The sequence below is a fragment of the Branchiostoma lanceolatum genome, chromosome 9 (assembly GCF_035083965.1).
Source record: "Branchiostoma lanceolatum isolate klBraLanc5 chromosome 9, klBraLanc5.hap2, whole genome shotgun sequence".
NCBI classification, from domain to species: domain Eukaryota; kingdom Metazoa; phylum Chordata; class Leptocardii; order Amphioxiformes; family Branchiostomatidae; genus Branchiostoma; species Branchiostoma lanceolatum.
The window spans coordinates 5,070,226-5,082,028 of NC_089730.1; the positions used below are offsets into that span (position 1 = coordinate 5,070,226).

General features: G+C 40.7%; 1 protein-coding gene across 1 annotated transcript; it reads right to left on the reverse strand.

The window, feature by feature from the left end:
* Positions 1-6,586: 6,586 nt before the first annotated feature.
* LOC136442040 (alpha-2,8-sialyltransferase 8B-like) lies at positions 6,587-10,930 on the reverse strand. Its single transcript, XM_066438639.1, has 4 exons — positions 10,643-10,930; positions 8,876-9,138; positions 7,635-8,183; positions 6,587-7,075 (listed from the first exon to the last, which is right to left on the reverse strand). The coding sequence occupies exons 2-4, from the start codon at positions 9,100-9,102 to the stop codon at positions 6,730-6,732; spliced, it is 1,122 nt and encodes a 373-aa protein (XP_066294736.1). The 5' UTR covers positions 9,103-9,138; positions 10,643-10,930; the 3' UTR covers positions 6,587-6,729.
* Positions 10,931-11,803: the final 873 nt, after the last annotated feature.

The following is an 11,803-nucleotide window of genomic DNA, read 5'->3' on the forward strand; positions in this document are numbered from 1 at the left end:
TGATTTTGCCCACTTACTAGTATGCTTCTTACTCAGTAGATTTGCTTTCATGCCATACAATTTGAAAAGGCACCATTGAATCATCAGCACTATGGTAATTAAGTGAAATAGAAGTTCATAACAGCTAAAGTTCTATCTAAAATGACTACCAAATGTCAAACAAGTGTTCAAACCAATTAACAGCTACCTCATCCCTATTATTCTGGTTTCCGCATTTACAACATTTCTTCCTTATTTTCCTGGATAATTTTGCTAAAATTCATGAAAATTCCCATATTTTTTTGCCGAGCGGCATCACTTTCCACGTCCGTGTTGTCTGAATGAAGTCGATACTGAACAATGGAGCATTTGCTACTGTAACAAAGGATCGTTGTTTTGCAAACAACATCAAGAGCCTCTGTTTACATCGGGGATAGAAGTTTAGTGGCGAGTGTTTTGCAAGAATCATCTTACCACGCATAGGAGCCGCTGCACGGTATTTTCCATTACAATAAACAGAAAAATTCGAATGCCGGTTTGGAAGTCCTGTTCATAAGACAAAGGCCTTGTATATATCAAATGAATATTTAAAAATAACAAATATAAAATATATATTTATTTATCAATAAAAAATATGATATTCATAAATATGATATTGATAGATTAATATAATATTGATATATATTTTTGATATTAAATATCTAAAAAGAAAAAAAAATCCATGCACGGACTCGATGCCGGATCTTCCGGATCCAAAGTACTACGACGTTACCAGTTGAGCTAAGTTGTAGTGCGTAATAAGTTTCTCTGTACATAATGCTTTAAACTCACTACATGGTATCATTTATGTCGATTTTTGGTCGTTTTCTTGACGAAATCATTTTTTTCTTTTGCAATCTTGTGGTATAGATGTAATATGGTCCTTTTTCAGGATATCAAAGTCCGAAACCACAATGCAATGATATTTCCGAACAGTTGTAGCAGTTACATGCGGTCGCCCTCCTATGTGTCATGCAAATCAAGCCTGCCTGGTTTTTCTTGCTCCCTTGCCATATAAGGCAACGACTATACACCAATTTTGGAAGGAATTGCCATATAAGGTCATATGGTGTGCGACACAGTGTTGAACCAAGTACCAAGGAAGGAGGCCTGCAAGGTAACAGCGAAGGCGACAAAACACAAAAAGGCTTCGATGGCGAACCAACTGCACCGCGACGAAAAAGACTAACGTAACATGACCTATTTACGTGCAGGAGTAGTTTACGTCCAGTTTGGGTCATGTCCACATGACGCGGTGCATTATGCCAAAGCCTGTTCTCATAAGAAACGAAGAACGTCATAAGTATGATCCTTAGCCATCTCTCTCTTTTATACAAAACATTTAAAAGGGTTTACGTCCAGCGACATAACAGAATAAACTCCTGAACCAGTAACAACAAGTTGCACGGAAGCGTCATCCATGACGCATTTCATATGTAATTCGACACCGCGTATTTCAACATGTTTTTACACGATAGCTAGTATCTTTTAAAGTAGCTGACGTTAAACCTTTCTTTCATATGCAAACTATCCATGGTGATTCGAGGTTTGAAACTCTTGCCAGTTTTAGGAAGGCTTGACACAACCTTGCGACCCCCGCTCAGATGATACATTTTTGCACGGCATAACATCATGGCCATGCGTTTATCACGCAAACGCCACGTGCTGCTGATGTCGGGGAAATTCACAATACAAAAATTGTTTTCTTCAATCGCGTCGGGCAAACGGAGGGACAAACATAGTGACTTTACTGTCATTTGTCTGTAGACTACTTTCGACAGTTACTGTGCATTTTTCTTTCGGTCTATGCTCTTCAAGCATAGCGCTAGAAGGGAAAATACTCAGGTGGACGATAATGGGTAAGCCTAGCACAATTCTGCACCATATACCCCCGTATAAATACATGCTCGCACGGCGTTAAACAGGCGGAGAAAAACTTACAGACCATGCATTTTCTTGTTAGAAGAGCTGATATTTCTACCCATGGATTAAACATTTGGCTCTGTCCGCGCGGTTTTAGGATAAATAACGCTTTGAATAAATCGGACGTTAACTGGTCATGTTACGTTACAACTCACTGGCTTTCCCAAAAATTTAGAATATCTATGTAAAGCTATAACGATCATCAAGCAATAGGGGGCAGAAAACAGGGTGACGACCAGATTACCGCGCGCTGATCCAAACCCTGGTCAGATTTCAACTCCGACCTGGAACCTTCCTTGTTAAGACAACACTGTCATATTCAACTTCTTGCTGTTTGGGTGGGTAGGATGATCAACTGATATAATTTAGGCAAATGATGACCTTATCTGCATAATAGATGAGAAACATTAATACATCAGTCGGAAAGGTTAAAATCATTTGGCGAAAGTATGAGGTCGTAGAAGTCGTTTTTGCAAACTTGAAGTGACTCATTTACGTCTTATCTAAACTATGTCTATATATATGCTTACCTAGCAATGCTGTTTGATACCCATGATCCTTTGCGATTTGGGGGAATGTGACCTCCGACCTCGGTAACCCGGTTGCGATTGCCAAATGTGTCAAAACGATGGGTAAGTCCATTCCAACCATTCCTGTAAGAGTTGATTTTGTTGTATTATTTTCGTATTTTTGTATTAAGATATAACAACGTCAGCAAATCTTGAGATTTTATGAGACAATGTTGAGATCTTTGAAAAGGTCTCAAGATTTTTCCAAGATGGTTTCAAAGCATCTCAAGATTATTTTTAATACATCTTGTATCTTGAGATTTTTTCAAAGCATCTTGAGATGCGATGAAAAATCTTGGGATGCTTTGAAACATCCTGGAGAAATCTTGAGACCTTTTCAAAGATCTCAAGATTGTCTCATAAAATCTCAAGATTGTCTCATAAAATCTCAAGACTGTCTCATAAAATCTCAAGATTCATCACAAAATCTTGAGATTTTCAGAAAAAATCTTGAGTTTTTCTATTTTCAACGAAACGTGAAGACCCCCGCTGGGGGTCATTGTGATCCGTTGTGTATCAGAGAAGTGTTTCACAAAATAATGGATATGTAACTTTAAGCTGTAAACGGTCAGAAGCATTAGTCCAAGTTCTCTGCTCATTCCGATAATATTCTGTTCGCTGTTATTTACAGCATTTTATTAGGGACCAGACATCCCAGAAATGACCAAAAGATTGAAATAACCACAAAGTTGGACTTGATTATATGTAATAGATAGACAAAGATCCCAAGTAGTTTTTCTTCAGATCTTTATAAAATCGGCATGATAACGTTCTATATGCCAAAAAGCAGGTACTACAGCATATCTAATGTACATAAACAAGTCCTTTAGTCCTTTCTGGGATGAGTGATCCTTGTAGAGATAACGTAATTAATGGAGCTCTGACAGAAGGGACCAATCAGCGTGCTTGACCAGAATCTAGCAGTATACGTTTACTAGTATTCCAGTCGATTTGAATAGCAGCGATCTCAGACTGTTAGGTGAAGGTTAAAGCCTGGAACTGAAACAGGATGACACTCAGGCTATGTGTAACACAGTCTTTGTTCCAAGAAAATGTGATCAAAACTAGGTACCGGATCTGATTGGATATCGTCCGGTAAGGAATGCTGCTCTGCTGGGGGTACAGACGGCAGTGGCAGCCAGGTGTTGGGTCAACTTGGCTCCCTTTGTAGCTATACTGTCGATATTTGGAGTTCTGGAAAAAAAGTACAAACAACAAGTCATGTACAAGGCAACTGTCTGATAGGGTAAACTATATATGAAACAAGAAGAGAGGTTTTCTGTTGGGTTAATTGCCTTGCCCCCCTTTGTGCTATGCTGTCGATATTTGGAGTTCTGAAAAAATTACAAACAACAAGTACAAGACATCTGTTTTACAGAGAAAACTATGAAACAAGAATAGAAATTTTTTCTGTCTTTTTGTTTGTTTGTATCGCATACCAAGTAAACCGCCTCAAGACGTAACAAACCAGGTTTGTACTGAAGAGTACAAGCTGCATTTCGGAACATATTTATATAATCCACTCACACCGCGAAGGACCCCTACTCTTTTCGATAAGTGTGGTGGGTTCATTTACGTGCTCGAGGTGTGGCTCTCCTCAAACACGGGGCTCCCATTTAACGTCCTATCCGAGGGACGTCCCTAACCGAATTTAGGTACTCATTTTAACCTGAATTAAGTGAGGATAGCCGTGTAAATTAAAGTGCCTTGCCCAAGGGCACAACGTCAACGGGACAAATCAGGGAACCCCGGATTTGAACCCGGTACCCCCGGGTTCTAGTGCGAAACACCCTGCCACTGCGCCACAGCGACGCCACGTCTTGATGTCTGTTTTGTTTCTTTTGAATTTTTTGCTTTGCCAAAGAACAAAAATGTACCGTTAAGGAGGTCTTTAACCCTTGTTTCATTTCAAGACTAGTCATTCGCACCACTAGATTATTCATTTATAAAGCGGACCATTTGAATGTAAAGCTTATATAGGTAGCAAAATCCGATCTCTTGTGGGGTTGGTGGTTGGACTACTTTTTTTATACAACTTTATTCACTACCACAAATGTTTACAACCAAAGACAAAATTAAGTTAAAATCACAACATCATAATAATTCAAAGCATTACCAGAAAGTAACATTACAGAAGCGATACAACATTGTAAACAAAACATTGTGGTTGGACTACTTATTCTTAGTGCAACATGAGTAGGTACTGTTTGCTCTATCTCGGTCTATGACCTGGGAAAACGTGTCAAAGTTCATGATCAACTACCGACACGTTGACAATACAGTGCAAAGCACACCTGTAGCAAAAAAAGCATATTCCTTTTGGAAAAATGCTCGCCCTTGTTCAAACCCCTGGCCCATATGTTACTGAAATAACAACATTGAGGACAGTCGTGTCGTAAAGATCCAGCTATTTTTTTTACAGAAAAGCTATTGTCTCATGACTTGACAATAGACCTCGTACTAGCATGTTTACATAACATACTGTTTTATCACCTTTATCCTTTTTTTTTCTGACAGCCGGTTTTGTGATCATGGCCGTATTGAGTCATACGCCGTAGAATTACCCCGGCATGCGATACTTGACAAGGGGTGGTCGAACAATAATATCGGTACACTAGTGACTAGGACCAGGTCGCTAGCGATTTCCTTCGGCGGCCCATGACAGTCAGCCCGCCCGATCTTAGTCAACGCTCCGGGGAGTTGTAGCCCGGGGGAGTGGACCGCACCCCTTTGGCAATGGCCAGTCAGCTCTCGGGCTAGAACTCCCCCGGTGCACTAATTACGGTATCGGCGGGCTTGGAGCTCTGGGACGCCGAAGGAACTGGCTAGAAGGAACCGGCTAAAAGGAACCGGATAAAAGGCTCGATAAACAGTCTGGTTCCCAGGGTATACCCAGCCCAGGTTCAAGATTTGATCGTTACAAGGCGAACTTGAAAAAAATCGTTTGCCGTATGAGGCTGTGTGCTTACCGGATAGTGTCGTTTCCGAAGCAGCCGACATCGCCGATCCCCAAATCGTCGGCCACGAAGAAGACGAAGTTTGGCCGATCTTCACCTCGAACCACACTAGACGTACCATGATGAATTCTTTTGTGTCAAGTTGTTTACTTCTTTACGTTGTGGTTCAACTGTGGCGGACTTACACTAAAAGGGATCTATAACGCATGCGCTAATATGGACAGCCTCTTCAGACTATGTTACCAGTTTCAGCTATTTTATCTCATTTTTGTGTTTTATCGCCTTCGCGACAAAACACCATGTCATGACTCTTACCTTGCAGGCTTCACTGGATCAATGGTACTTGCTGGATCAATGGTACTTGGTTCAACACTGTGTAGCACACCATATGACCTTATATGGCAATACCTTCCAAAATGGTTGTATAGCCGTTGCCTTATATGGCAAGGGAGCAAGAAAAACCAGGCAGGCTTGATTTGCATGACACATAGGAGGGCGACCGCATGTAACTGCTACAACTGTTCGGAAATATCATTGCATTGTGGTTTCGGACTTTGATATCCTGAAAAATGACCATATTACATCTATACCACAATATTGCAGAAGAAAAAAATGATTTCGTCAAGAAAACGACCAAAAATCGACATAAATGATACCATGTAGTGAGGTTAAAGCATTATGTACAGAGACGCATACTACACACTACAACTTACCTCAACTGGTAACGTCGTAGTACTTCAGATCCGAGATCGAGTCCGTGCATGGATTTTTTTTTCTTTTTAGATATCAAATATCAAAAAAAAATGTTGAGTAAAGGTACCGATGATCATCTGTATATATAATCATGCAAATCAGGACCTTATTCACATGATTTATGAGGGAATGCCACAATAGCATTGTTTCCTATAATAAGACTTTCATACTTTAAACAACTTGTGTCATCTGGGTAGGGAAATTGATCAATAGATATAATCTGTGCAATGAGAACCTTAGGCTTATTTTGATAATCAATTAGAAACATTCACAATACCTTACTCGAAAAACAACATATGGCGAAGGTAGGAGGACTCTAGTTAGTCACTTTGATGTCTCTATTTAACAATTATAATGGCAGCAATTTTCAAAATGTTGATCAAATAGTATCTTATAAAGCTATAAGTAGACTCATAAGTTAGCAATGATAATGAGATGAGATCAAGAATTCAAACCTCCTAAAATATGACTTTTATGTGTTAGGAGGAGGATTAGATGAAGGTCTTCTGCTAAGAACGTCTTCGTGTTGGCTTTGTCACATTCACATACTTAACAGAACGAATAGGAGATTGTGCGGTCACCTTTTCGGAATGTATATTACATTTCCCGACTACGTGTTTTATAACTCCATCTGCGTCCATTTGCCGCAACATGGCGTACTCCTCGTCAAAGTCATGGCGACTACTGTGCGGACGTTTGTCGTAGTAGTGGTAGGGAACGCGCTTGTTCTGATATGTAGGCATGGGGTAGAAGCCGTATATGGAGATCTTTTCACAGAAGGTGGAGGCCAGGGCGAAGGTGTTCAGGCCAGTCGAGGCAAAATTCAAGTGTTTTCCCACTAGTTCTGTGTATAAACTGATAGGATTGAGAAAAAAATTTAAAAAATATAAAAATATTCAAAAAAAATAAAAAAATTAAATTTTTTAAAAAAATTAAATTTTTTTCTAAAAAATGGAAAAAATAGGATTGAGAAAAGTATGAATAGCTGACATGAAGCTGTTCACTATACAGGAGAAATATCCGTAGAGAAATGAACAGGAGCACATGTCGAAGCGCAAATACGTTAAGTAAATAACTCGATAACTAACTAGGCAACCAAATATCAAACTAATCACTTAACTAGTTATGAATATCAAACTGATCACTTAACTAGTTAACTAGTTTAATCACTTAACTAGTTTTGAGTGCAGATAAATATAAACATGTGTACATGTCTTCTATTCACTGTAGTATATATATAAACCTACTTTAGGTTTTACATATGGAAATTACCAAGTATTTCCATCACCACCTTTTAGTCAGCTTATCATCTTTAATTTATGCCAATCTTGAAGACGTTATTGTCTCCTTATATGTATTTTCTTTTCTTACCTATTACTTTCTCTGATAGAAAACACAGGGAAATGATTCTTACCGTTTGCTCTTCAATAAAGACCTGGACGGGAAGGCCGTTACGGTTGACAGGTGGTTATTCTTGATCGCAGTTTCAACTATCTGCATCCTGTATCTTGCCTTTGACCCAATGAAAGAGAAGGAATAACTGAAGATCATCCCCGGCGACTGGCCAAGACGAGCCAGCATGTCTTTCTGAAGTGTCGAGTTGAAGGTCTCAAGGGCATTGGCGATCTGGTCAAGCCGGAAAACATTCATAGTGGTCAAGTCGGTCCTACTGCCCACATCCCTCCGGTAGTCATGTACGGGAGGTAGGTTGGAGCGTATGACGAACTCGTGAGCGTCTATCTCAGCACCACAGCTGCTATGGAGAAGTATACCGCCGTTACCCACTACTGCGCATGTCCGATACTGCTTGATTGGCGTGTGCACAGCGTTACAGGGTTTCGGGCGGCGTGGGTGCGAGTTGCGCAGTGTGAACGTATGAGGGTCACATTTTTGCATGAAGATGTGAAAGTCCAAGAAATAGATGATGTGCAATTTCGGATTAAAATACTTCCTCGTGATGTTCCTGCAGACAAGAAAAATAGACAATTAGAATGTAGACTGCTGGCGGGGGTTAGAGTAGAAGTAAAAGTTAGTGTTTTTTTTAGTTACCTCCATGAAAAAATTGAGGTGTCGTTTTTGGTGCCGTGTGTGTGTGTGTCTGTGTGTGTGTGTGTGTGTTTCTGTGTGTCTGTGTCTGTGTTTGTGTCTGGCTGTCTGTGTGTGTGTGTGTGTGTGTGTTTCTGTGTGTCTATGTGTGTGTTTGTGTCTGGCTGTCTGTCTCTGTGTGCGTGTGTTTCTGTGTGTCTGGCTGTGTGTGTGTGTGTGTGTGTGTGTGTGTGTGTGTGTGTGTGTGCGCGCGCGTGATTTCGGCTATTCTGGCCAGCAAAAACTTTAAGCTCTGGATTCTGGATAGATTGAAATGATATCTGGTATGTTGTTAGGTCTTGGGAAGACGAAAGTCAAGATCGGTTATGGAGCCTAGCGACTTTCCTTGGTACTGCAGTAGAACTTTTTGTATATATAGAAACCGGGTTTTGTATATTTTGTCCTGAACATACTATGGTCTTGATTTTTTGGTGGTAGATAGCTTTTGAACACTTGCAGAAGTGGTGTTGGTTTAGGCCCATAGTTGTAAAAGCAACTGAAGTATCGCCAATGAATGCTTATATCGGGGATAAGAGCATCACGGAAGTACATGTTTGAACTTTAACCTACCGCATTTTCCAAATGTTTGTCATGTTGAAGTGGGCTTCTCTTTCCGTCATCAGCTGGTCGGTAAAATTCGGCGGAAGCCAGGGATTGTCCTGTCTGCTCATGTTCAGACGACGGGCAAATATCCGCGCCAGCTGTAGCGAGGCGGTCAGCTTGTACACGTACAACAAGCCTACAGTTATCAGGCAGATACCGAAAAATACTGTAGCATGGAATATAGGTCTGATCATGACGCCTCTTCGAGTGGGTGAGAGATGTCAACCAACCTGCAAAATGGCATCGTTTTTTGTTTAGGAAACTAACGTAACATGACCAATTTACGTCCGATTTCTTCAAAACGTATTTATCTTAAAACCGCACGGACAGAGCCAAATTTTAAACCCATGGTCAGAAATATCAGCTCTTCTAAATAGAAAATGCATGGTATGTCAGTTTTTCTCCGCCTATTTAACGCCGTACGAGCATGTATTTATACTGAGGTATATGATGAAGAATTGTGCTAGGGTAGCCCATTATCGTCCACCTCGGTCTTTTCCCTTCTAGTGCTATGCTTGAAGAACATAGACCAGGAAAAAATGCACAGTAACTGTCCAAAGTAGTCTGCAGACAAATGATAATAAAATCACTATGTCTGTCCGGCCACTTGCTTAACGCGATGGAAAAAAACAAACAATGTTTATCTGTAGGGTAAATTCCCCCCACATGCGCGGCACGTGGTGTTCACGTGGTAAACGCATGGCCATTATGGTTTCCTGTGCAAAAATTAAAGAGATGGCTAAGGATCATACTTATGATGTTCTTTATTGCTCATGAGAACAGGCTTTGGCATAATACACCGCGACATATGGACATGAGCCAAACCGGACGTAAATAGGTTCTGCACGTAAATAGATCATGTTACGTTACATGTTATACATGTGGAGGTTGGAGCCCGCTCGACGTTACAACTACTACTAGTTGTAACTACAAACGAGGAACAATTCCTCCAAATAACTGATGCGGTACGGATTATAAGAACTGCTACCACTCTACATCGCCAAAGCCCCCCACAATAAACAGATAAAACTAGGCTATGAACCTTAACGCTGCAAAGCCCATCTATAGGTTTAAAAACGTGTAGTTGTATCTAAACGTGTTCTGAATAAGCCAAGCTTGAACATAGACTGCTCGCTCTCAGACTATGACTTGAGGCTATTGTTCGGAGTGCGTTCACAACGACAATATCACTGTGCCCTTTAACCTCCTCTCTTGTTGATCAACTCCAAGTGAGTCGGATATGACTAGAATATATAGTCATCTAGTCATGAAACAACTTCTTCTACTGTATCGTCTTTGTATGTGTTTTAGATGAATCCTTCAAAACTACAAACATACATATGGAAATATTGACATGGATGGTCAAGTACAGAAGAGGAAAACAGTACGGATTGGATTTTTTTTTTCAATCGACGCCTACTGGTTAAAGTATCCCGAGTACGTACGAACTACAGTAACATGACCCGGAGTAACCATGGAATATCTATTTGACGGAAATGTTACGGACGTCATCGATAACTAAGGACAGGGTTATCCCTTGACATAGTGCCCAAAATTTTGCGTATCTCTTGAACGAAATGATCTTAGGGAAAGCGATTTTAACTAGGTGATTTTCACTCAGTGCACGGTTGATTAGAACATCGCTGAGCGATCACGTTTACGGGAGGGGGGGAGGGTAGATTAAAGCTGTGAAGTGAACGAGTTTGATGAATACAGATAGTATGTAATACTCACCATGACCGCAGACGTAGCTATAAAGGATATCTGTCCGGTCAGGGGCGGTAGACTTAGCAACAAAAATGACCTTCGAAAAGTCCACCCTGACGAAATTAGCCAGCAGGCACTAACGAATTAGTGGTAACCGGTTTTACTAGCAGGCCAAAATTTTCTGCTCACAGCGAGCGACACGCTTTGGGGCATGAGTTGGTCAAAATAGAGTCCCCATCACAACAAAGACCAGACAAACTCTACTCTCCAAGCAGAGGTTGGTGGGGGAGATCGTCACTATTTTATCATATGCCCCGTTTTTTTGTCCGCTCGCCCCACCAAACTGGAGAGTAACAAACTCCGCGCTCCCGTTTCTAGATATTCTATGCGTAAAAAAGACACATTTCACAAAAAACATACTCTCCAAGCAGAGGAGTGGGTCCGGCAAGTTTTTGACGTGTTTTTAGGCGTTTTTGTCGGGCTTTCTACTTTGTCATGTTTTTTTGTCTAGCCATAGACAACAACAAAAACATGACAAAGTAGAAAGTTCGACAAAAACGCCTAAAAACACGTCAAAAACCTGCCAGACCCACTCCTCTGCTTGGAGAGTACAAAAACAGTCAATGGCGGGAAACTTTGCTTTCTGTCGCATAGCTACATGTCTTAGCCCACGGTGTACATGGAGTGAGTTTCTCTTCAATTCGAATCCAATCTGTCATTGCATTCCTCCATAGAACTGCCTTACAAACCTGCATCAAGCTACATGTATTATTAGTATATATATACGTACCAGTGCGTATTATGCATAATCTTTCAAGAATAGTATTTAGGATCTAGGAATCATATGGGGGTGTCGTTGCATTGGGACCCCACCAGTTTGGACATGACAAAATGCAAACAAATGCATCAAAGAGATCTGGAGTTATAGCTGCGAAGGGTCCCCCGAAAGTGCGACGTTCCTTATATTTCGCGTTCTACTGGTATTTCATTTCACAATGTTAAATATGTTTTAGTTCGTTCCATTTCGTTCCATTTTGTTCCATTTCGTTCCATTTCGTTCCATTTCGTTCCATTTCGTTCCATTTCGTTCCATTTCGTTCCATTTTTTACTTTCGGGGGACCGGCTGCGAACACACAAACCCATGGCCAGACAGTGAGGTCCTATACACAGGTAATGAATAATCCGGG

Excerpts from the sequence above, each read along its gene's own strand:
- LOC136442040 (XM_066438639.1), bottom strand. The coding sequence starts at position 9,102 with ATGATCAGACCTATATTCCATGCTACAGTATTTTTCGGTATCTGCCTG. Across the intron at positions 8,184-8,875 it reads ACAAACATTTGGAAAATGCG|GAACATCACGAGGAAGTATT; the intron begins GTAGGTTAAAGT and ends TCTTGTCTGCAG. Across the intron at positions 7,076-7,634 it reads TCTTTATTGAAGAGCAAACG|TTTATACACAGAACTAGTGG; the intron begins GTAAGAATCATT and ends CAATCCTATCAG.